This window comes from Pinus tabuliformis, chromosome Q (genome assembly GCF_031772625.1).
Source record: "Pinus tabuliformis cultivar Carrire ecotype Pingquan chromosome Q, CPIR1, whole genome shotgun sequence".
NCBI lineage: Eukaryota > Viridiplantae > Streptophyta > Pinopsida > Pinales > Pinaceae > Pinus > Pinus tabuliformis.
In genome coordinates, this window is record NC_142296.1 from 1,363,661,974 (window position 1) to 1,363,688,026 (window position 26,053).

At 39.7% G+C, this 26,053-nt stretch overlaps 1 protein-coding gene across 4 annotated transcripts in view; it reads left to right on the forward strand.

Annotated features, from left to right (window-relative positions):
* LOC149224988 (binding protein) overlaps positions 1-26,053 on the forward strand; it is a 260,671-nt gene that overhangs the window by 206,993 nt on the left and 27,625 nt on the right. For all 4 annotated transcript variants that reach the window (XR_016249558.1, XM_089386386.1, XM_089386385.1 and 1 more), the window contains one exon: positions 864-909. Coding sequence is in view for 3 of the 4 variants with exons in the window: in XM_089386386.1 (XP_089242512.1) it covers positions 864-909 (46 nt within the window). In the remaining variant the exon portion in view is untranslated. The remainder of the gene's footprint in view (positions 1-863; positions 910-26,053) is intronic.

Consider the following 26,053-nt stretch of genomic DNA (forward strand, 5'->3'; position numbering starts at 1 on the left):
CCACTTGGTTATGTCACAGTGCACTAGAATCATAGATCCATAAAGTAGAATTTTAATGTCACAAAGTTTTCAAGCTGTTAAGGATGAGGATGTTCCAATGACAGTTGCAAAAATGTTTCGTCTGTTTACCTAGGGCTTGGGGAGTATATGGTGATTTGGTGGACCTCATATATCAAGTCTGTCATGGATGGATGGAACTGTTGTTATTATTTAACTTGGTCTCAAATGATCAATCCAAACCTGCATTTGACTTTTGTTGAAGATACCTTTTTCATGTAAAAGCACAAATTGGTGTTTAACATGATCTTATCCAGTCAATTCAGAAGCAGACTGTCAAGGAATGGGGAAAGAAAGAGATGGGTTTCAGTGGGCCTATTGATTGAACCAATGTTGAGATGGCACTACTAGTGGCATCCATTTTACTAATACCTTTGAATTCACTGACACTAACTCGTCATTTTTACGTATTCTTTATACACATTTCTGAACTAACACAAACAAGTGAGTTATAAGAAAATCGTGTGTCCCTTGAAACTATGAATAAGCACCTCCCTTGTCAATTGCAGCAAATGACTAACAGAATTTAGCATGTTGGTCTCACTGACATGAGTCATGACAATACTTATCTCAGAAAGATGATGAAATAATTTTCAGCTTAATTTTTGTTCTTTTTATGTTTTTCAATAACATCCTCCCCAAAAAAAGAATAGTTGTAATTTCATCCAGTTTTAGGATCAACCAAAGATGCATATATGCTTATAGCATTTTAAATTCTGTTTCAAGTTTGATTTCTTTATAGAAGGATATGTCTTGTTCACTGCACACATTCCTGGTGAGAGAGAAATGGATTGTGTCATTTGCAGGGCCATGTTGGTGCCGCAATTGCATACGGATCGCTTGTAGTGAAAGGTATGTTTAGTATTAATTTCATATTTACGTTTCCAGGGATAGATTCAATTGAAATATGATTTGTTTTTCACAGTCATTAACACTTGCAAAATACAGATTCATTGATGAGGTAGATTGTAGAGCCCCACAGCTAGTGTTGTTCTAGTAATCAGTAGGATGCCCACTTAGAATTTTAGCTGTGGCTACTAGATACCATTTTGTTTTCCAGTATAGAACTTTCTGTATATATAAAAGATAAGATAACAATCCTTGGGCTCAGTAAATACTAGTTTACACATCTTTTTAATGACGCAACTTAATTGGCATATATCTTATCAGCAAATGGTTTTTGGACTTATTCAGAATACTTTAACCCCTTCTTTCCATGAAATAGACACTGATTCCATATCCTTATTAGCTGTTTTCCATAGGAGTGCAATTGTTTGTTTCTGCTTTGTCTTCCTTTTCATGTTTCTGTTGTATAAATAGTGATTTTTACCTGTAGTGATCCTTGTTCTTTTTTGGTGAGAAATGCATCATATATTTCATGGAATAAAGAGCTACACTATGGAACAGAGTTACAGCAATTTAAGAACATAATTACAACAAGTTCCTGTCCTAAAAATACCTGAAATGTTAGCATATGAGTGTATGCTCCAATAGGAAGGAAGTGAACATCTTTATGGAAAAATTCAAATTTGGCTTTAACAAGCAAAGTCAATTCTTGCTGAAAGTTCTTTATGAAAAGTAGCCTTACTCCAATATTTACAAAAGAAAGTAATAGTGGACAGCCAAACTATGTGCTATAGAGAATATAAGCTGCCCCTAATCATCCAAGTGTCCCCAAGGAGAGGAGCTTTCCAATAAAGTGGGGAAATAAAAAAAAAATAGTTAAATTGAGCTTGAAGCTATGCCCAAAATTTCTTGGCAGACGGGTATCGCCAAAAGATATGCTCAAGCCATTTCTTCCCTAGCATGGGCCATACAAACAACATATGTAATATAGAATTTTTGCAGCCCAATCTTAATTACAAATCGTCGGTGTTATAAACATAATAAATGCTAGTTAATTTGTTAGTGACAGATGTGTCTTATCGAAAAGAGACATCATTAGTGAAAAGGCACCACGCCTAGGTCTTTATAACGGGGACCTTCATTGTAATAATCATCATTGTAATGTCCTCTTCTAATTAAATTATCCAAGGAAGGGCGAATTAGCCTATCCAACCCCATAGGCTATGGCCATTTGTAAAGGGGGAAACCAATTATTTGATGTTAGTGGGTTAACATTCGATAATTTGGGGTAATTGGAGGAAAACTTGTGATAAAAGCCAAATCTGGGGCAAAATGGAGGGAAACTTGTTAGCCCCTCAAATTAAAATTAGAGGGAAGACACCAAAGGGAATCTATGAAAAGGATAGAGGAGAATTATTTTACTCGTCATGGATTGTGGATCTTTTGGATTTTTGAGTTGAGGCTCTTGGAGGGTTTTAAGACCCCTTATCTTTGATTGGTTGTGGTGGTGGAAGATTCCACCCTTGCCAATCCCTTCTCTTTACTGTGTTTAGCATAACTCCTAAGGCATCATTCATCTAATTGTGGCAACAAGGGTTTTTTGAGGGAGCAATTCTATGGCATCAAGGTGTTGTGGCTTTGTCTTTGTGATATTCCTAATGGAAAAACTAATCGTAGATATCAACAATGAACTTGGAACAACAACTAAAATGAAGCAACAACAATGACAAATTCAACACGCAAATGAAGTCAACAGAACATCTGAGTAATTTTATTAGATCATGAATCTGAGTACGTAAAATGGAAAGGAACAGTGGAACCTGGTCTTGCTAAGCAAGCTGAACAAAACCTAAGAGTATGCTGCTGGCCCATGTGATGAAGATCTCAGAATGGCAGATGTAGATGACCCAGTAAATAAACTGTTGCTGGCTGGCTGCTGGGATGGTGATTTCTGATCTGAATACAACCCGGATCACCCTGAAATTTCTGTCATAGACTGCTCTCCAAAAACCCACAAAAATCCTGAAATGGTTTGGTCCGGTTCGAAGTAATGAAGAAGCTCTAAAATTGGTGCGAGTTGCTCAATTGGCCAACTGGTGTGTACTACTGCCAAAAGCTTTTTGTTGGAAGTAGCCCTCAATCTTGCAACTTGTTGTCGCTTGAAGTGTACACCCAAGTCGCAATGCTTAGAGTAGGGGTTGTCACTTTGATCCCTACTCACTTTGTTTAAGCCATCTCCTAAGCAGGCTAAGCGGGTAGTCCCTAAAGGTGGAAAATGGATGAGGAACTTGTTGAGAATCAACAAGTCTAGGAGATATAGATGAATATCTTAGTAACTTTAGTTATAATTAGGTGGCAAGTTAGATTATTGAGTACAACTAATTAGATTTTGGAAGCTATATCAGTGAGAGAGCAATGCCTTAAAATTAAGAAAATACTTGCACAACAGTGATTAATATATCAAGCTACCAGATAAACAAATGCTGCAAAGATGAGATGCAAAGCCTATCCTAGAGGAAATGAAGGATCTAGTCTAATGTGAAATGCAAGATCTTGGTTATTTTTAGTTAAATGGCTAATCTAGGTGAAAGCCATCTACTCAATTGTTTTGAAGCAAGTCTCACACAAAGTTGTAGAAAGAAGTCCAGGGGAAGGAGGCTATGGCCTCATTAACGATACCTACCCTAGTGTTCTAATGACCCAGATGCCTCCCTTCCTACAAGGGATTGCCCACAAGAGAACTACAAGGTCACCTGTTTTAACTGTGGTGCAAGGGTCAAGCATCACAAATTGGGTGGAGAAGGTGGCCCTAAATTTCTATCAACCAAGCTTAGGCTTGGAGGTAAATTTTAATAATGCAAGTCTATCTTGAGGATGAGAATGCAAGTGAGATCACAATTACGAGAAGTGCTTCAACATGAACCATATAAATCCACTTGTAACCAAGATATTAAAATATCACTTATCAAACCAAGATTACAAGATGCCAATTACAATTAGAGAAACACTTAATGAAACAATGATAGCAATGATGTTTGATTACTTATATGCTATGAAACCGGATTCGTCCAAAACAGGCCACGTGTCCGAATCCCATGAATCCTACACGATTTGATGGGAATTCGAATCCTAAAATGGGACACCACGTGTCCTAATAGGACACCATCGAATCCCAGTCGTGTCCCGTTAGGACACATCATGTCTTGATTTTGGGATTCGAATCCCAAAAAAGTGAGGGTTTATGAGGTTTATAGGGAAGGTTTATGAGGTTTATGAGGGTTTGTGAGGGTTTATGAGGTTTGTGAGGGTTTATGCAGATATTTGAATTTTGTATGTACTATGCATGCTATAATGTTACTAATTTACTTTGTAAACAGTAAAACTAACATCTAGATGAAGATCTATGTTTGAAATCAATGTATCATTAATGAGAATTTGTGTAAGAAATATCTAATTTTTAATATATATATATATATTGAATCCTACGTGTCCTGTTCCGGGGGGTCAACGTGTCCGAATCCGACACTCGAATCCCCGTATCCTACGAATCCCGAATTCCCGTGTCAGGTGACTTCGCTTATATGTGCTTATTAGAGTTCTCTTTTACTTACGTAATTATAGCAATTAGAACAATGATAGCAATGATGTTTGATTACTTATATGGGCTTATTAGAGTTCTTTTTTACTTATGTAATTATAGCAGTTAGAACTAGAAGAATTTACAAGCGCAAGTATAAACCAATTAGATGGGATTGCTAAGAATGATGAAATGCAAAGAGATTCAAATGCAACTATCCTCTAAACATGTAATGCAACATTATGCAATGAAATGCAACTAGATTCTAACCATGCATGTATGCAATGCAACAATGAAATGCAGTTATGCAATGCAATAATGACATGCAATTAGCAGAGATGATTAGTGACCAAAGGTTATCTTTGATAAGAGAAAAGCTAAGCAATGCCTATTAACTGTCAATCTGCTGTCCACATGCTAAGGATTAACTTGCCAAATATGCACCAGACCTCGGGGACACTTCTGTCAACAAAAACGAGTCACCTGTAGCTACTGTCAATGAGAAATCAGTCACCAGTTATGACATAGTCACATAGAATCAGTTCTCAAAGATGCAAGAAGGAGAGTCAAAACACTTGTTGTAATTCTTAGAATTATTAAGTGATGTTTCTTTAGTGTTTTTAGGACTGATTATTATGTGTTTTTCAATGAGTGTCTTCAGATCTAAAGTGTTATGAGTCTTATGACAGTCAGCAAAAGAGTGACAGTGGAGAGGAATAAGGCCTTGAGGGACTGCGGCCTAGCCTCAAAGGCTAGTGTGCCAATGCATAAGCCTCGAATAATTCTGCAAATTTTTAAAAGGGCACGCTACACCTGCAATCACCACTGAAGTTAGCCCTGAACTAAATGCAAAGTAATCAGATATCTGCAAATTAAGATCAGTCAACTGTAACTATGAGATCAGTCACTCAATAACCAAGATCTGTTTCTCAAATAGCAAGGAATAAGAGCCAAACACTTTAGATTATTATTATGATTATTATGTGATGATTTTAGAGTGTTTTAGGCTTATTGTTATATCAGCAATCAATGTGCTTCAGATCTGCACTGAATATACAGTCAACCAATCGGCCACGGTGGAGAGAAATAAGGCCTTGAAGGCCTCAAAGGTTGTTATCACTGTATAGACTTCAAACCACTGTGAAAACTCCTTCAAACCTCCACATTGTACCTGCAATCATCAATGAATTAGCCCTAGACTACAAACAATAGTGATCAGACCTTAGGATTAGCTTGCGGCCTAGGCTAGTGAGGCCTCTAGCCTTGTGGCTAGGCTGAGATGGCAAGATTTATGAAAAAAACGATACCCCAAGCCAAATGAAAGACCAAAACCCCTTCCCAAGTGAAACTAGGCCTGCAACACAAGGGATTAGTCCACAAATTCGATGGATCAAAGATTATAATTGCAAGTTTTTAATGTAGAATCAACATCAAACCCTCAAAAATCATTGCTACGCTTGCAAAACAAAGAGATTAGCATAGATGATCAATTGAATGAATCTTTCAAGCCTCCAATGCCTTGTGTCTAGGGTAAATGGCTCTTTTGGGGCTGTGTTAGGGTTATAGGAGCCAAATAAGACCTACATCTAGGGCTTCATGGACATTTAAGGCCTGTGGCTAGAGCTTACTAGCCTCAAACTGTAATGTTCCTTTTTCTGGTGTTCCTCATGGCATGGTTAGGATGGATTTTCAGTGTTGGAGGCAGACAGGTCACAGGTGCAGGTTTACTTCATTAGTGGGCCTAGGGGCTTTTGAGGAGTTTTTATGCGATCCGATGACATTCGCTTGGAATATTCCATCATCTGCACAACTTGTCTTTCATTTTGTCGCATTCCAACAACTTTCGAAAAACAGGGTTATTATTGGGCCTAACTCAGTTAATTACACTTAAGGTGGCATTCCAAGAGGAATACTTGACAGAACACCTTAGTGTAATAGCTCGTTGGAACTAGAACAGAAGATCTACAAGATGGAATGGTTAGAAGTGATTTTCAGTGACCTGAGGAGACGTGGTGGTCAATTTACCCTTTTCCCACATTAAAAAGAATATTTTAATTGAAATAAAAAAAGGGAAAAGTGCTCAATGATTAAAATAATCATAAAATGGGAGGTTCTAAAGGGGTCCATCGGATCTATAAAGAGAGGAGGAGGAGGCCATTAGAGGACATCTTGGATTTGACATTTCTTCTTGTATGAGAGGTTGAGAACCCGGTTCTCTACTTCATTGGTAGCCCTAGGACGGAAACCCTCAGTTATGTTGTGGAGTGTTGGACGAAAACCCAACTCTCTTTGAGGAGACTTCATTGAGGAGTTTCATAGGGCTTCAGGGATATTGGAGTGAGGATCATTCAGGTCCTCAATTGGTGCTTCATCGTCTTTCAGTTGATTCAGTGGCAACTGTTGTTGGGAGAGTCCCAACAATTGTGGAGTTTTGAGAGATCAGGATCAACATATCAACAAAATATTTGGAGGTCCACTCAGCTATCATCTCTCCTATTTTGTCTCACATATTTCGAGTTCTACTTTGCATGCTATATTATAATAAATGAAGCTGGGTCATTTCTTATGCTGCATTTTCTGATGTTAGTTGAGTTTCTGGGTTTACTTCTGCTAATTGTCAATGTATTTGCCATGCTTGTATAATTTTTGGGTTGCTATTTACTTGTGCATTTGAGGCAATTTCGTGGGTTTTTGGCGAAAATGTCAGCATAAAATTTTGATAAAGAAATTCTTAGGAAAATACCACAAAATTCCCGAAAGGGACATTACAGTGGTATCAGAGCCTTGGTCTTGGCTCAACCTGCAAGTTTTTTCAGTTGCAACTATTATGGTTTGAGGGTTTCAGAATTATTTGTAGTAATTCCACAAAGTGTTAAATTCGCCTATTTGCCGTAGTCATCATTTTATTGCAGAAAATATATCTTGCTAAAGAACCCAGAGATCAAGTTCCTACAGAAGTCACTGAAGAAGTCTTCAGACCATGTTAGTCAGAGGCATGGCCATATTTTAATGAATGTTCAACAAAATTGGCTTTGGCACTAAATATTCTACAAAAGCAATACCCTATTTTTCGACAAAATACTTTTATTTTCAATTCCATTTAATTGGGACAAGAGTTATCAAAGTTTATTGAGGCATGCTTTAATTGCTTTCTTTCAAAGCTCAAGTTTCATAAATTTTAATTGTTGTGAAAGTATAATATTTAAGAGGATCGAGAGCTTTCTTTACAAGGCCAAAAATCATATTGTGGCATCAAAGGGAAATACACAATATATATTATATATTTTTTTCCAATATCATATCGTGGCATCAAAGGGAAATACATAGCATATACTGTATTTCTTCTTCCAGATCGAAGCTTACAGCTAATCTGGAGTTCGTTCTAGGGTTGTGGGGGAGCCCCCCCTCCCCTCACGTCCCCGCTTCGAATTCGCGCTTCAGTTGGGAGCTATTCGGGAGCTAGTCGGGAGTGCACTCTCTGCAAAAAAACACTCCCTAGTTTTTTGGGAGCGTTTAGTCTTTTTTTGCAAATTTTTTTTTTGCAGTAACATTCCAAATGCAATTTTTTTCAAATAAACAAATAATTTTTGAGTGGGGCAGCCTAATGATCAAGCATATGGCCCTAGTATTGATATGTGATTCATGGTAATGTTAAGTTCTTTAATTTTTAACATTTCCATGAAATGACTGAGGATGTTTGAGAGCAGTTCCGACCTCATTGGATTTCATATGGAGAAAGTGGAATTTAAGATCTCATTCAAATCCCAACAGACTTATTAGTTTTTCAGGATTTCAGGATTGGAGGGATTGCAATGTTTCGATTGGATTTCGTCATGTCTTGGGGTATGGAACTCATATTTAATCAAGAGCACCAATCCCTCTATGTACCTTGATGTTAGTGACATTGGTTGTTGAATTCCTCTATCATGACCCTCCTAAAACTATACGCATCACTCAAACAAAATCTTGACTTGACATGCTATGTTTTTTCTATCTTATGTTAATGCTTAGAGGGTGATATTAATGACAAAGATCCCTATATAGATCTAGAGGTAATGACAAAGATACCTCTGGATATTAATGCTTAGAGGGTGATATTAATGAGAAAGATCTTGATTTTCCAAAAAGACTAAAAAATTAGACATTTCTCGTGGCGGCAAGAGGCCCAAGCATTAGCAATAGATAATAGATTTACTTATCTTTTCTAGTTTCTGTCAGTGTGGAAAAAATCTGCAAAAAATCGCAATTTAATCCTAAAAATGCGATTTTTTAAACTAAACGATTAATCCCCCGACTTTTTGGCGACTTTTTCAAAAAGGAAAAAATCGTGATTTAATTGTTATACTCCAGCGATTTAATCGGGAGTCGACCCAAAAAGTCGGCCTCCCTCCCAAGCCGCAGATAAAGAGGCCGCAAAGGCGAAAATGATATAATTTTTTGCTATTTAATCTTAAGGCAGAGAGTGGAATCTTTCAAACATAGCCCTAGAAATTTGATGATAACATTGTGCTTCGCAATTTGTTTTGTTGTTGAATCTTAATTTTGAGCATTATAGTTGGTTGTTGTTATTGAGAAAATTAATTGCTTAGTTGCTATATTCTGTTGAAACATATATGGCTATTATTGGTTTGCTCTTGCTAGATGTTATGTCTGCAAAACAATAGGGATCTATATGAGATGTGCAAAAAAATACAAAGAAGAGACATTAGCCAGAGGCTAAGTTGTCAGAAGGCTGCTATAAGAAACTGAGAAAACTATGAAAAAGAAGTGCATACCTACCTCGAAGAGCATTATTGTGAGACATAAGAGCAAGAGGAAAAGGAGTATCCAGACTAGCAAGCAAGGAAGTGTAAATAGCTGAAGAACATTCCCAAGAATCAACACTGTTATGATCATATTTTTTGTGGATAATGTTGAAAAACATTGGTGATAAAATGCACTTAGAATGCAGACTGCAAGAGTGTAACATGCTTTTAGTGATCAAATTCACATGTAAAGTATGACATTGTAGTAAAACACTGAAAACACCTCTAAACTATGACTTCGACTCTAGATGTTAAAAAATAAAAAATAAAAGAAAAAAAATGAATAATTTTGTGTTTTTTTAATTTTGCCGACTTTTTCAAAAAACTCCCGACTTTAACGAGTTTTTCAACTTTTGGACCCTTGCCGAATTAATCCTGACTTCGACTTTTTCCACATTGGTTTATGTAGTTTTTATAACTATTGACTCTTTCATATTTATTATGATATATTTTGTAAACAATATATGACAATTTAAGTTTGAAGTTTGAAGTTGGCAGTTATAACTCATTAGTAATGAATTATGAATATGATGCTTCGTGAAAGTTGAAAGTTGTTTCATTTCATTTCATTCAATAACATTTCATTTCATGTTAGATATTATTTGTTGTAATGGTTACACTTAGCTTACAAGTACAACTTTGGTGATCAATGATGATAAATGTTATATATTGAATTTTGAAAGCTTGAAACTTTAAGATTGATGAATCATGAGACTCAATATGTTGTATGCTACTATGTTACTAACTTGTGGACATGGTTGATGAAGATTATAACTTCTAGATGATTGTTGTTATATGGTTCAATCTATGTTTTTTATATCTAATTCATCATTCTACATGCTTTTGTTGACATATATGCATCAAAATATAAAAATATATATATTATATAAAAAATCGCTCCCCTAATCGCTCCCAAACCGGAGCTTCTGAAAATGTCGCTCCCGCTCCCGCTTCCAAGTAAACTTGGTTTGTTCATTCCACCTTCAGGTCACAATTCATATTGTGAGGATTCCAAGTGTCGTCAAATAATTTCATGAGGCAAAAATAATTTTGAAGTGTCAGACCAAAGCTTATAGCTAATTTAGAGTTCGTTCATTCCACCTTCAGGCCACAATTCATATTGTGAGGATTCCAAGTGTCATCGAAGAATTTCATGAGGCGAAAATAATTTTGAAGTGTCGGTTCATGGTTTCTCTAGGAGATCGAGGAGTCAAGAGCTGGATTTGAAACGGTGATCTCAGCCTCAATCCCCAGGGTCAAATACACCATCAAGATAAGGTCGAGTTGTTTGTTATTGAATGGGCCGAATATATTTACTATTGTGCCATCCACTTTTTGTTGAAATTTCTAAGTCTAACACGTTATAAATTCTTCCTGCATTATCTGGTTTATATCTCCTACTTGTTATCACTCAACAAGTTATTTAACCATATAAATACTGAAAATAAACACGAATGCAGTCTCAACCATCTACAAATCAACAATTGAAATAACAGACAAACACACAATGGACACTATAATTTTTGGACAATTGACCCCGGAAAAAAACCCAACTTGGGAAAACCAGTGCAGCAGTTCTGAGGGTTTTATTATTAAGCAGCTTTCTTGAGTACAACTAGGGTGCCAAACTGGCTCACCCAACAGAGATATCTATCTGGCAGTAATACCTCTCTTCGAAAGCAAATATTCAGCAAGTCTGCTCCACGAAAATCTCTCCAACGCTTCTCTGAGGCTCTGCGTCAGCCCTCTTGGCCTTTGCGTCACTCTGAAACCCCCTGTACCTGCCTTCTGCTGTGCTGCACTGGCTCTTTGGCATTTTGCGTCACCCATGCGGGCCCTGCTAGCCTCTGCGTAGTCACTCTGGCCCTTTACGTGGCTCTCGTTGGCTCTGTGTAGCCTCCTCAGTCTCAGCGTTGGTCCTTTGGCACTATCTCTGCCTCTCTTCTATGCACTCACTGCCCCTCGCTACAACTCTAATCACTTGTTTAAATTTTCTCAGCAAACCCTGCTCCAGAAAATCTAACTGACTGATCAATCTTGGTGTATCTCCAACTGACCCTCAAGCCTCCTCTTATACTTTTTTCTGTTGAGTCTTCAATGGCTGAGATTAAATCTCTAATCAACGGCTAAGATTAGATTTGGCTTGATCCATGTCTTTTAGAACATTCTCACCCAGTTTTATATTAATACCCATTAATATTTTATTTTCCTAAGTTTAGACTTAGAAACCCATTAAAAATATTAATTATTTTAATATCTCTCTAACCGGGTGGAATTTCCCCAAACCATTTCTGGGTCTTGGAGATCTCATGTGCTTTAGGCTCTCCACCAATTTTCATGGCTAGAGCACATTCGATGCTACCCCAAATCAACACTCCCTCTTAGCGAGGAATGTTCTCTAGTAATGCTCCACCACTGAACATCACCTTCATCATTCGACACCGGTACCTGTGTTGATGCTTGGCCTGCTGCCCAACATCTTCTGCACTGTTGCCCATGGATCTGCCACTGCTACATTTGTACTGCAGCTCCCTTTGCATCCATGTTGTTGTTGGTTCTTCCTCCCAACACTGCATCTGCATTGTAGTTCTCTCTCATCATGCTACATCGTGCTGCCCATAGCACTACCACTGCTAATCACTGCACTGCAACTCAGTTACTGAGAAGTAACTGATCTACCCAACTACTGACATCCTTGTCAGGCTAGAAGGCCTCTGATGTTGAGGCTACCTCTGCTTCTATCCCGTGCTCCCTTTGTTGCCTATGTGTTGCTGCAACCCCTCTGTGCGTCTCGCACTGCTGCTACCACCTTTGTGCCTTTCTGCACTGCTGCAACCATCTCTGTGCCTCTCGCACTGCTGTAACCTCCACTGCGTTGTTACAGATCCTGGCACTCTAGCACTGCCTTATCGCTCCATCCGCATCTTGCTTCTATCGACATCTGTCATCCTGCTACTGTCATTTGGGGCTCCCGTAGCCGGATAAGATCCAAGAGTTTGGTTACCTCAAGGATCCTGCCCCTCATCTTCTGTAGTCCTCCTGACTACAACTCGATGTCTCCCCACCTCTTCTCTAGAGGTGCTTGAGCACTCATGCCACACTCGTCATTCGTCTCGACTTCTTTCTCCGCCTTAGCTGGAGCTGCCTTGGAGTCAAAAGCCTCTCCCTTATTCTTCTTCCTAGGACACTGGGTTGCATAATGACCTAGCTCCCCACAATGGAAGCACTTTATCTTGGAGATATCCTTCTTCTTCCTCTTCCCCTGCTGCCCTGCAGATGCCAGAGCCGCATCCTCCTCCCCCTTTTTCTTGATTCGACCTCCTTTACTGCTACTTCCCGCCTTGGTCAACCATTTGATCTCTTCTTGGCGAAGCGCTGCCCACATCTCTTCCCATCCTAGCAGATCAACTCTGCCCAAAATGCTTTGGACAAATGTCTCCCAATCCTTGGAGACTGCATTCAGGGTGATCCTCACCATGAACTCCTGATCCAGTGTGGCCCATATGGAAGTAAGTTGGTCCTGAATCTATTGCAACCTGCTTAGGTATAGATCTATTTGCTCCCCCTTATGCATCTAATACGTCAACAACTGATTCTCCAACAACATCTTCCTTTGCACGGAAGTGCCCTGATACAATGTCGTCAAGGTATCCCACATCTCCTTTGCCGTGTTCTTCTCGGCAATATGCAGTATCACATGATCCTTGACCCCATCAAGGATTATGCACTTTGCCTTCGCCATTGCATCCTCATACCTTTCATTATCAGCTGGGTCGATTGAGATAGCCACGGTTCTCAAGGCGAAGCCCTTGATGCAATGTCTATCTAGAACAGACAGGATCGTGGCCTTCCAGATGACAAAGTTGGACGCCCTCTCCAACCTGTCTTGATCCCTCAGTCCATTCATTGCCATCTCCGCTCTTCTACTGGATTCCCTCTGAGTCTTGACTTCCCTCCTGGAAGTTCTCTCCTAGACTCCCTCTGAGTCTCGATTTCCCTCTTGGAAATCCTCCTGCCAACTGTCAAACTGCTCCTCTTCGATCCTCTTTGCAATTGCAAAACTCGGATCTGGATTTCTTAGCTAGAAATCCCTCAAGGTAGTGATTCCGTCTACCTTTGTTATGTCCTGTTAGGTACTATTCTGTTTTGACAGCAACAGCGCCCCACCCGCTTCCCAATCCACAATCTGCCCACAACTTCCCAGGCCTCAACAACTAAAGAACCTAAGCCTCTTAGCTATGTGCAATCTCGACAAGGCTGAATCGCTCCTCTGCCCAACTGCGTCAAGCCTGCTTGACTGAGTAGGATGATATGGCTCCTCATGAGCCTCTTTTGCCTTCCTCTGCCTCTGCACCGGCCCTCTCTCTGGCTCGAAATGATGACGCAGGCCCTTTGGATCACTCCTTCTCTGCTGCTTTCTGCATAGGAGCAACTTCTGTCTCTCGGGACATCTGTTTCTGCTTTAAATTCTTTGATTTAGTTGGTGTCTTCAGCTCTCCTTTGATCTACAACGCTCTGTTACCATGTTGAAATTTCTAAGTCTAACATGTTAGAAATTCTTCCTGCATTATCTGGTTTGCTTCTCCTACTTGTTTATTACTCAACAAGTTATTTAACCATATAAATACTGAAAATAAACACGAATGCAGTCTCAACCATCTACATATCAATAACTGAAGATAACAGACAAACACACAAGGGACATCGTTATTTTTGGACAATCGTCCCCAGAAAAAAAAAACCCAACTTGGGAAAACTGATGCAGCAGTTTTGAGGGTTTTATTATTAAGCAGCTTTCTTGAGTACAACTAGGGTGCCAAACTGGCTCACCCAACAGAGATATCTATCTGGTAGTAATACCTCTCTTCGGAAGCAGATATTCAACAAGTTTGCTCCACGAAAATCTCTCCAATGCTTCCCTGAGGCTCTGGGTCAGCTCTCTTGGCCTCTGCGTCACTCTTGAACCCCCTGCATCTGCCTTTTGTTGTGTTGCGCTAGCTCTTTGGCCTTCTACGTCACCCACGCAGGCCCTGCTAGCCTCTGCGCAGTCACTCTAGCCCTCTGTATCAAATAGAACTTCCTATTGGTTCTGCGTAGCCTCCTTAGTCTATGCGCTGGTCCTTCGACACTATCTCTGCCTATCTGCTACATACTCACTGCCCCTCGCTCCAAAAAATCAAACTGACTAATCAATCTTGGTGTATCTCCAATTGACCCTCAAGCCTCCTCTTATACTTTTTTTGTTGAGTTTTCAATGGTTGAGATTAAATCTTTAATCAACGACTAAGATTAGATTTGGCTTGATCCATGTCTTTTAGAAAATTCTGACCCAATTTTATATTAATACCCATTAATATTTTTATTTTCCTAAGTTTAGACTTAGGAACCCATTAAAAATATTAATTATTTTAATATCCTCTCTAACAATATGCACAATAGAAGACAACCAAGATAAATGAGACACAAAGATTTAGGTCAAAGACCAGGGAAAAACCCCACAAGGGGGAAAACTCAACCAGATTCTTCTTCTATTGGTTAATCAATGTTCAAGAAATAGTACATCAATCAACAAGTCAAAGTCAATGCCTTGACCAATCCAAAATCAAACAAAGATGAGAGATAAAGTCAAATTTGGTCAAATTACTAGTCTGCAATTTTCGGCCCTGTAAAAGTACAATCAACAATAGTCAACAACCTTAACTAGTCAAAGTCAACGGTCAAAACAACTCAAAAGAATTTGGTCAACCCATCAATGATTGCGGCCTTGCTTCCTCAGCCAAACCCTGTCAAAATAGTGCACAAATTTTGCTAGCAAATAGGTCAAACTTCAAAGTCAACCTACGGTCAAACCTTAGCTCAAATCTGCTGTCAAAGCTGGTCAAAGTGCCCAAAATTTTTTGGTCAAAGTCGCCCTAAATCCAGCCTCCCAAAACAAATCAAAAAATTGGTCAAACAAAGTCAAATCAGCCCAAGTCAATGTTGGTCAAAGTATGCGCAAAACAAAAAGTCAATGTAGTCAAACAAAAGCTCTTCTCTCTCCTTTGCACGTGTGAACTTGTCCCTGCAATTTTCAAAGGTGTACGAACCAATTGAAGAAGATGTGATGTGATGATGATGCCTCCAAATGAGGTCAACGAACTTGTATTTATATGGGTTAGAGGAGAGTCAATTTCTCTCTCTAGGCCAACTTGACTTTTTCATGTTGAGTTGGACCAACAATATAATATATTTATCTATGTGCAAATTTGATTTTTCTCAAGTAGAAGAGGGGTCTCCTTAGGGGATGTTGGGCTTCTCTAATGAGGAAATTGCTCCCTCAGTTGCCAATTTTCAACAAACCGACCGGTTTGGTACCAAACAAGGGTTTGCCTAGGCCCGAACTAGGTTCATTGGCTGGGTTGACCCCCGAGCCTAATGAACTGGCAATTTTATCGGTTAACAGTTTGACCCAATTGGTTTTGAATACTATGCTTCAAATACAAACAAGAACTATTTGATACATTGGTATCAAAGTCATGTTTTTATGTACATGATGGGCCATCAATTTGCAATGAAATATGGCTAATGTTGCCATACGCTATGCCAGTTCTTCCAGCGTTTTAAGATTCCGCTGTTTCGAAACCGACTCGGCCAAGTTGGTCTGAGTCAAGGCCTCACCGGGTCGACTTGGCCTGTGAATTGGTTCAGCCGGTCGGGTTATTACTGAGACGGCCGAGTTGTCTAACAACTCGGCCGATCGGTAATAACCCGGTCGGCTCGGCCGAGTCCGAGCCTACTCGGCCGGGTTGGATGACAGCGGCCCATGAACCAAAAAAACAATGATTTTTTTTTAAGTTTTTGCTTTTGGGGGACTCCAAACAGGGTTCTAATTTGCGTATAGTGTATTTGGGGTCCATTCCCCTCTCCTAAACCCTACAAAACCCAACCAACCCCCCTCAATTCCTCATAGCCATCTCATGCATTTGAGTGAGAGTTTGGGAGGAGTTGTGGAGTTTGTTTTTGGAGCAGTAGTGAAGAGTCTTGGGCAAGCATTATAGCAGAAGTGAGGAGCTTCTTGGGCAGCCATTTGGAGCAGCATTGAGGAGTTGGTTTCTTGGAGCAACCTTGAAGAGGTAGTTTGTGCATGGGGGTATTTTTTTCACTTGTAAAAATATGGTTTTGCTTATTAATTTTTATGTGCAAATCTGGAAATTGAAAAGAGTGTTTTTTTGTGAAAGAAATGAACATTGAAGCAATGCTATTTTTTTTGTTTTCATTTTCAGATTTTTTGCTTTCATTTCCAAGTCAAAAAATGGCACCTAGAGTGAGAGATGCTGCTTGGGCATATGTTGAAATGGTTGATAGTCAAATGCATTGCAAATTTTGCCATAGAAAAATTAAGGAAGGTCCTGGGGGCATTAATAGGCTGAAACAACACTTGGCAGGGATTAGAGGCCAAATTACTCCATGTGAATCAGATGAAATTGGGGAGATTAGGAAGGAATTGTTAGCCAACTTTGAGAAGTTTAAAGAAGAAAAGGCTAGGCAAAAAGAGTTAGAGGCTGAAATTGGGAGGAAGAGGAATATACAAAAAATGTTGGCTACCAACCCCCATTTTGATTTTGAGGGTTCTTCCTCTATCCCTTGTACTGATGCATCCAACCCCTTCCGATATGTTCCTCCCTCTTTGGAGTCTATTCAAGAAAAGGGTAAGGGTAAAATGAAAAAGAAGGGTGATATGAATATCAAAAGTTATTTCACTGTCACACCCTCCTCTCCATCGGATGAAAGTGGTCCTCAAGCTAGTAGAACTTTGCAGCCCACTTTAGATGACCATTGAAAGAAGGAATTGAGGGAGACTGCTTGTGATTAGATATGTAGATGGTGGTATGATGCTGATATCCCCTTCAATGCTTCTTGTTCACCATATTATGAGCCTATGTTTGATGCCATACATGCTGTTGGAAAAGGCTTCAAAGACCCTACAATGCATGAGATAAGGGGGTATCGTTTGCAGAAGGAATTGCCTCCATTAATGAGTATTTGAAAGATTTCAAAAACTCATGGGCAAGAAGATGATGTACCATCATGTCAGATGGATGGATTGATCGAAGAAATCGTACCATCATAAACTTTCTTATCTTTTGCCCACAGGGAACCATGTTTCTAAAATCAGTTGATGCATCTGATAAGGTAAAAGATGGACAATTGTTGTTTTAGCTATTGGATGAGGTTGTTAAGGAGGTGGGGGTGGCTAATGTTGTTCAAGTCGTCACAGATAGTGCCTCTAACTATGTTCTTGCAGGTAAACTGTTAGAGGAAAAACACAGAACCATCTTTTGGACCCCATGTGCTGCACATTGCATAGACCTCATGCTTGAGGATATTGGCAAATTAGATTGGGTCAAAAACATTGTAGATCATGCCAAAAGCATAACAAAATTTATCTACAATCATTCATGGATTTTGAGCCTAATGAGGAAACACACAGGGGGTGGGATATTATTAGGCCTGCCATTACCAGATTTGCTTCTCATTTTTTGACATTGCAATCTATGTTTTCACAACATAGGAACTTACAAAAGATTTCTTCCAGTGAAGAATGGAATCAAAGCCTGTGGTCTCACAAGCAAGAAGGCAAAGAATTGAAAAAAAAATTAATGAAGAAATATTTTGGAAAAAGGTAGTAGAGATTGTGAAGCTTGCTGAGCCACTGGTTAAGGTGTTGCGGTTGGTGGATGGGAAAATATTGGCTATGGGCTTCATTTATGGGGTTGTGGATCAAGAAAAGGAGCAAATAAAAAGGGCATACAAGGATAAAGTGGATAAGTATGGCCCCATTTGTGCAATCATTGATGAAAGATGGAACAATCAACTCCATCGCCCTATACGTGCAGCTGGGTATTTTTTGAACCCACGGTATCATTATAAAGCTAAGGAGATAGGAGCTTTGAAGGGGGAGGTTAGAGATGGATTGATTGACTGCATTGATCGAATGATCCCATTGGACTGTGATCAACTGGAGATACACTGACAGGTCACAGCCTTAAACAATTCCTCAGGTACCTTTGGGAAGAATCTAGCAAAGATTGCAAGGGAAGCAGATGAGCCAGGTAAACAAAAATTTCAATTTTCAAATTCTTAATACTTATTTTGTTAAATCGTTTATAATTTGAAAGTTGGATATAATTTGTAATTTTGTTGAGCTAACTCATTACACTCCTATGTTTTTTGCAGCACAATGGTGGGAGGCTTTTGGTAGCCATTGACCTAAATTGCAGAAGTTTGCAATTTGTATTTTGAGTCAAACTTGCAGCACCACTAGGTGTGAGCGCAATTGGTCTGTCTTTGAGAGGATTCACACAAAGAAGAGAAACCGTTTAGATAAAAAACGGTTAAATGATCTAGTTTATGTCCAATACAACCTCCGGCTCAGACGCAACCAATTGCTAAACAGAAAACCTGATTTAGATCCCATTGTGTTGGAAGACATTGATCCAACATCAGATTGGGTAGTGGAGAGTCATCCTGTAGAGTTTGCTTCTGATGAGGATATTGATTATGAATTACAGATGATAGCATCACTCGAACATAATGTTCAGTTGAATGCAAATCTTGATCCACTTGTACCAGCCTCAACCTCAGAGCCAGCAAGTCCTCCAGTTGCAAGCGCTTCCTCTGTTCAACCACGACAGAAGTGCATATCTCGTCTATCTCAGCTTGCAGTCGCTACACAGCCTGCTAGTGCTACCACTTCTACAGTTGCAGTTGGAGATGATGATGAGGAAGAGCCATGGGGCCCCCTGTCTTACTCTGATCCAGAGGTTGATCCAGATGATCTTGGCTCCTCTAGCAGTAGCAAGTAGTACTGGTCACAGTTTACTTTTGTTGTAGAGGCCATTTGTAGCCTCCTTGGTTATGTGTTTTTGTTTTGATCTCTATACCATCATCATGTATGTACTGGACAGTGCACTAGGTGCCATTTTGGTATAATGGATATATACATGAGCCTACTTTGATCATATGTTGTCTTCTATCTATATTCTGATGTTGTGTGTTTGGAACAGTGTTACTTGGGAAAGGGAGCAGGAGCGAAAACGGGAGCGGGAGCGACCATTTTCAAAAGCTCTCGGTTTGGGAGCGAATCCAGGAGTGATTTTTTAAAAATATATATATTTTATATATTTTTTAATTTTTGATACATATATGTCAACAAAAACATGTAGAATGATGAATTAGATATAACAAACATAAAAAAACATAGATTGATCATTGAACCATATCACATCAATCATCTAGATTCTAGAAATTATAATTTTCATCAACCATGTCCACAAGTTAGTAAAATACATATTACAACTGCAACATAATGAGTCTCGTGAATCATGATTCATCAAATTCAATCTTAAAGTTTCAACTTAAAGCTTTCAAAATTGAAAATTCAATATATAACATTTATCATCATTGATCACTAAAGTTGTACTTGTAAGCTAAGTTTAATGGTTAACCATTACAAGAAGTAATATCTCAGATATTTCTAAGTCCTAACTTCTAATTGTTAACATGAAATGAAATGTTATAAAATGAAACATGAATAATGAAATGAAATGAAACAACTTTAGTCTTTCACGAAGCATCATATTCATAATTCACAATCATTACCAATGAGTTATAATTGCCAAACTTCAAATTTTCATTGTCACAGTCATATATTGTTTACAAAAAATATCATTATGATATGAAAGAGTCAAGAGTCAAGAGTCAAGGACTCAAAACTCAACAGTTATGAAAACTAAAGTTTAATAGAAACTAGAAAAGACAAGTAAACTGTAAATCTACATGTGGCCCTAGCCACGAGAATCTCCAGGAGTATAAGCAGGTCGTGGTGGTCTTCTAGGAGTCTCCCGCACAGACCGACGACCAGAACTAGAACCTCCACGTGAGGGTGTAGATGGAGGTGGCGACAGCAAAGGAACAAGACTCGGACCTCGAGCACTGCTACTGGATGGTGGAGGTGGCATGGCTGCTGCAGCAGCTGCAACTGCTTCATCTTCATCCCTTATAAGTTCCTCTTCCAGTTCTTCAAGATGCACTATACCATCTTCCAAATTGTCATCCTCTGGGTGATTGTCCCAAATTCTATATGTGGGATCCTCATAAGCCCGATCATAGTAATGACTCAACAACCTCAAGTTGTATTGCACATAAACCAAGCTTTCTGCTCAGTTTTCATTGAGTCTATTTCTTTTCACATTGTGTATGAAGCTGTAGGTGCTCCAACACCTCTCTGCAAAAGAAGTATTCACAACCTGTGATAGAACTTTTTTTGCCAATTTTGGCAAAAGTCCATGACCGCCATATGTTTCCCACCATGTGAGAGCATCAAATCTGTCTCTGTCTTCCATTGCATGGAAGGTACCAAACAAACCAGTGCCACGGAAGTATCTGCCTATTTCAAGGCGCACAACTGCACATTCCTCCTTGTCAGGTATCAACTTTTCCAATGCTTGCAAATATCCACTAGTTACCTCTGCATCTAAATGGGGTTTGGTCCTAATCCCACCCCCTGGTGCAGGTTGGCCCAACCAAGATGTAGAGTAGTATTTTGGCATAAGGATATACGCCAAGCAATGTAGTTGAAGATTAAGTTTATTCCACCGTACGCACACAAAATCGTGAATCATTTTGTACAAGTCGGGATCTCTGTTATGAACAATATCTTTTATTTGCCCCAACATGGTATCCATCTGCTCATACACCTCGCCAATCACTGGTTTGTCTGTATCTGCAAACCAAATCATGTGATAAATGGGCTTGGTGAAATCCAACACTTGCCTCACACTTGTCCAAAACTGACCATCAAGAGCGGCCTCCTCCACCAGTTCAAAACCTTCCCTGTCAGCTGCATTTGTAGCCCTTTCCTTTAATACCTGCCAATGTGGACTTGATACCATGCTAGCCAATGACTCTCTTACCTTCAAAAGGCGCCTGAAGGTGAGGTAATAGCTACCAAATCTGGTCTTTCCAATCTTCAACAACTCCAATCTCGAGTGACTGCGGGAAAGGCCCTGTGTATTGCTATGATTTGTAATAAATTTTATCATTTGTTTGCCTTTCTTGTACAAATCACCAATCCATTAGTATTGTGCATTTTTGTTCTTGACAACATCATGCATCAGAAGGTTCAATGTGTGAACCAAACATCTAGACCAAAATATGTTGGGGTATTTATCCTCAATAATTGCTCCCGCTGCCTTACAATTAGGAGCATTATCAGTGATGACTTGGATGACATTGTATGGCCCAATACGGTCAATTGTTTCAAGTAATGCTTCTGCAATGTTGATGCCGGTCCTGAACTTGTCAGAGTAATCATGTGCAGTTGGAAAGATGGCACCACTAACAGACACAACAAGAACACTTACCAATGGCTTGCCTTTTACATTTGTCCATCCATCAAATACAATGGACGCCCCATGGTCAGTCCAAGAACTTGTCATTCTATTCAAATAATGTGATATTTTTGCTTTTTCATGATCAAGTCCAATGGTTCTTGCCTTGTCATACCCAGGGCTCTTGTATCCTTTAGGGGCATCATTTATGGCAGAAACCATTTCATGCCTATAAGGTGAGCGAAGAACATTGAATGGTATCCCACATGCATAGAGAAACCTGTAAACCTTAGAATCCACATCATTCCTACACCCCTCATCAAGGAAATCTAATATGGTTCTACGCCTTAAACCTGATGACCTTGTGCCTCCATATCCACTGCCTTGGGAGGATGCTGAAGGAGTTCTTTGTGCTTGTGATTGTGAGCTTGGTTCAAAGAAACCCCTTGATTTTTTTGATTTGTATTGGGCTTCCTCCTCTTCCCTTATGTATTTGGCTCTATCCGCTGCTGACACTGCTGGACAAGTTTTGATTCCTACTTGTTTGTCTCCATCCCATGGCCTTTTCCCGCATAGGTGTTTTTAGGCACGGATATATGAACCTGTGTAACCATTGTTGCAATGGGGGCAATGAAATTTAGTGGTTTCACCCCCTTTCCCTGCTTCAGGCCTGTTAACATATTTCCACAATGTGGTTTGGTCTTGTTTAGTTTTTTGAGAGTCATGTTCACCCTCCTCCAGCTCCTCCTCACCGGGGTTTTCATCAAATCCACTTTCTCCAGCTTCTTCATCCACCTCTTCATTTTGACCCCTCCGTTTCCTACTCTCCAGCACCATAATAACCATAAAAGGGACCAAGAAGAGGAAAATCCCAAGAAATATAGCCAGGTCCATGATGTTTGATATTTGTAGGGTTTTGAATCTACAAATTAATTTAATTTATTTAGATTAATTAATTTAATAATTTAAATTCATAATTTTTTTATTAAATATAGTTAATAAACTAAATTAAACTACCTAAATTACTACCTAACTAAATTAAACTAACTAAATTACTAAGTTACTTACCTCTCTGCAGGCTTGCTCCTCACTCCTCGGCACTTGCTCCTCGCTTCTCCTCGCTCCTTTGCTCTTGCTCTCCTTGCTCTGGCTCTCATACAAGTGATAATGAAATGTTTGTTTGCCCCATTGGGCTTTTAAAACAATTTTTTTTTTAAATTGGAAAAAAATTTCGCGTCCGCGGCTTTTTTTCCGCCCGGATCGCTCCCGGCGTCGGGCGATTCACTCCCGGAGCGAATTTTTAACGCTCGGGAGCGATCAGGAGCGTTCGCTCCCCGATCGCTCCCGAGCGTTAAAATTTGCTCCGGGAGCGAACGCTCCCGATGTCGCTCCCTAAATTGGCAGGGAGCACAATTTTTTTTATCAGGAGCGCGCTTCCGAAATCGCTCCCCAACGGGAGCGATTTCGGGAGTGCGCTCCCGCCCGGAGCGCGGATTGGGAGCGGGAGCGAGGGGGGGGAGCGCTCCCCCGCAACATTGGTTTGGAAACATGAATGAAAATTTTTAAAATTATGTTTTTTTATAAAAATAAATATTTTTTACAACGACAAAGTCATTAAAAGCGAGCCGATCGAGTCGATACCAAGTCGGAGTCGGAGTCGACCCTCGGCCGAGTCGGAGTTTTATAACATTGGACTTATTCGTACCTACCATATGATTTCATCTGCTATAGTCGCCACTGTAATGTTTGTAGTTGTCACACTCCCTTCTACTTCGCTGCCTCATTCACATTGTTTTCCCATTGTCCTTTTGTCTTGTAACATTGTCTGCTTGCTGCCTCCACCACTACCCCTTGCTCCCTATGATTTGATACACCATTCTCTGTAACCGCGGAAACATATGTGCTTCCATTCATACTGATCCTCTCTAGGACCTACTAAGCCCTCTAGATTTGGCCACAAGGTCCTTTGAACTTGTTGTCTTGGAATTACATCTCATCTCACCTAGAAATTCACTTATTGAACATTGCCCTTGGATTATTTTATTAGTATAATCCTTAGAGGGTATTTAGCCTAGGAATACTTGTGTTATTTAATCTCTAATATCTGTTGGGGATGCCTCCCTTGTGGGAATAACATCCAGCCACAGAATAGCTGGGGAATAGTTGCTAAGGTGACTGATCCCATTATTGCTCTTAGTCTAGAGTGCTTAGTGAGGCTTTGACCTAAGGTGCTAGATTTTGCGGTCACTGTGACCATAACATCTATGTCATAATTAGATGTTTACTTCAACCGTATGTAGAACTATCTCCACAATATTCTCTCCATGAATCTCTCAACTAATCTTCATCCCTAGCATCTGTTTTTACTCTTCATCTTTGATTCTTACCTAGATTTCTATGCTTAGTCTACTTCATTTACATATTGCAACATATTCCTTGAACATCACAAGTAGGAGTTAATCCTTCACATGGGTTGAAAGGAAGGCCACACCACTGGCAAACACACCAAAGATATTTTCAATGGACCACCTTTAGCATTTGTCCAACTATTTGATACAATGAATACCCCATATTTGGTTGAATCATTTGTAAATTATCCCAAAACATTATGGATTTTGGCTCTTTACTTGTCAGCTCCCATGGTTCTAGCTTTGTCATACCCATTACTCTTATAGCCTTTAGGGGCATTGATGATGGATTGTACCATTTCATGCATTTTAAATTCATCTTTGCACCATCCTCTTCAATCTTTATTGGAGTTGTTTTCATAGACTTCTAACCCCCTCCATAGTGTTCCAATCAGTGCATGGGATCTTCACATCAGTAAGGAAGAAGTAAAGTACCACCTAATTGTTAGTTTCTCTAAGCCCACCGAAACGATTAATGTGCTCGTAATTTTTTATACCCATAAGTTTATTTTTACTAGAAAATGAGAAAAATAATTAGATCTGAAATCTAAACACAATTAACATAACTGAGCCTCTAACAAATTATTCACAACAGAAACAAGAAATCCATACACAACTTTTACCTTGGAAAACCCCAGTGTGGGAAAAAACCAACAAAGAGGGATTTTATTAGGCTTCAGAGAATAAATTGTGAAAATTCTATCGCTGCAGCAACTAATTTACTTTTCTTACTTATTTCATCATAAGTTATTCATGAAATTACTTCAACAAACATCAAAATAAATATTGATGCAAATATCACACCGTAATATAAAAACAAACATATGCACACATTGACACAGTTATTTTGGACTAATGTCGCTAGAAAAACCCATTGTGGGAAAACGGGTGCAGCAAGGGAGGATTTTATTATTCAACAATTTTCTAGTACAACAGGGTGCCAAACTGGCTTACCCACAGACAAATTTCTAGCAGTTCTTCTGAATCCAGTGTAGGCCCTACTGACCTCTGCGTCAGCCTTAACCCTTCTGCATCAGCATCTTGAGGCTCTGCGTAACCTCTCTGGCCTTCTGCATCACTCCTGCAGCCTTTGTGTTGATGACGCGGGCCCTTCTGGCTCTACGCAGTCTCTGCTATGTCTGCGTGACTTTTTCTGGCTCTGCATCTGCCTCTTCTGCCTCTGCGCTGATCTCCCGTCTCTCTGTTTCGTACTTGTTGTTTCCTAATTGCTCTCCAGTCCGCTGGTTCAATTTCTTAGCAAACCCCGCTCCAGAAATTGAACTGAATGGTCTCCCTTAGTGTGTTCTCCAAGTGACCTCAAGCCTCCTCTTATACTTTCCTTGTTGACAAATCAATGGCCGAGATTAAGTCCCTAATCAACTGCTAAGATTAGATCTGGCTTGATCCTTGTCTTTTTTACCACTCTAACACAGATTCATATTAATACACATTAATCTTTTATTTTCCCTAAGTTTAGACTTAGGGACTCCATTAAAAATATTAATTATTTTAATATCTCCTGATCTGTTTAGAATCTGCCGAAACCCTTTCTGGGTATTGGAGATCTCATGTGCCCCAACCTCTCCACCGAATTTCGTGGCTAGAGCACATCTGATGCTACCCCAAATCAACACTCCCTCTTAGCGAGGACTGTGCTCTAGTAATACTCCTCACTGAGTATCATCCTGATCATCAGACATCGGTCCTTGTGCTGATGTTAAGCCTCCTTGCCCAACATCCTTTGCACTGTTGCATCCTGTACCATTGCCCATGACTCTGCTTCTGCCACTGCTGCATCAGTACGACAGCTCCGTCTGCATCTGTGCTGCTGCTGGTCCTTTCTCCCAATACTGCATCCGCACTGCAACTCCCTTTGCATTTGTGCTGTTGCTGGTCCTTTCTCCCAACACTGCATCTGCACTGCAACTCTCTCTGCATCTGTGCTGCTGCTGGTCCTTTCTCCCAACACTGCATCTACACTAAAACTCC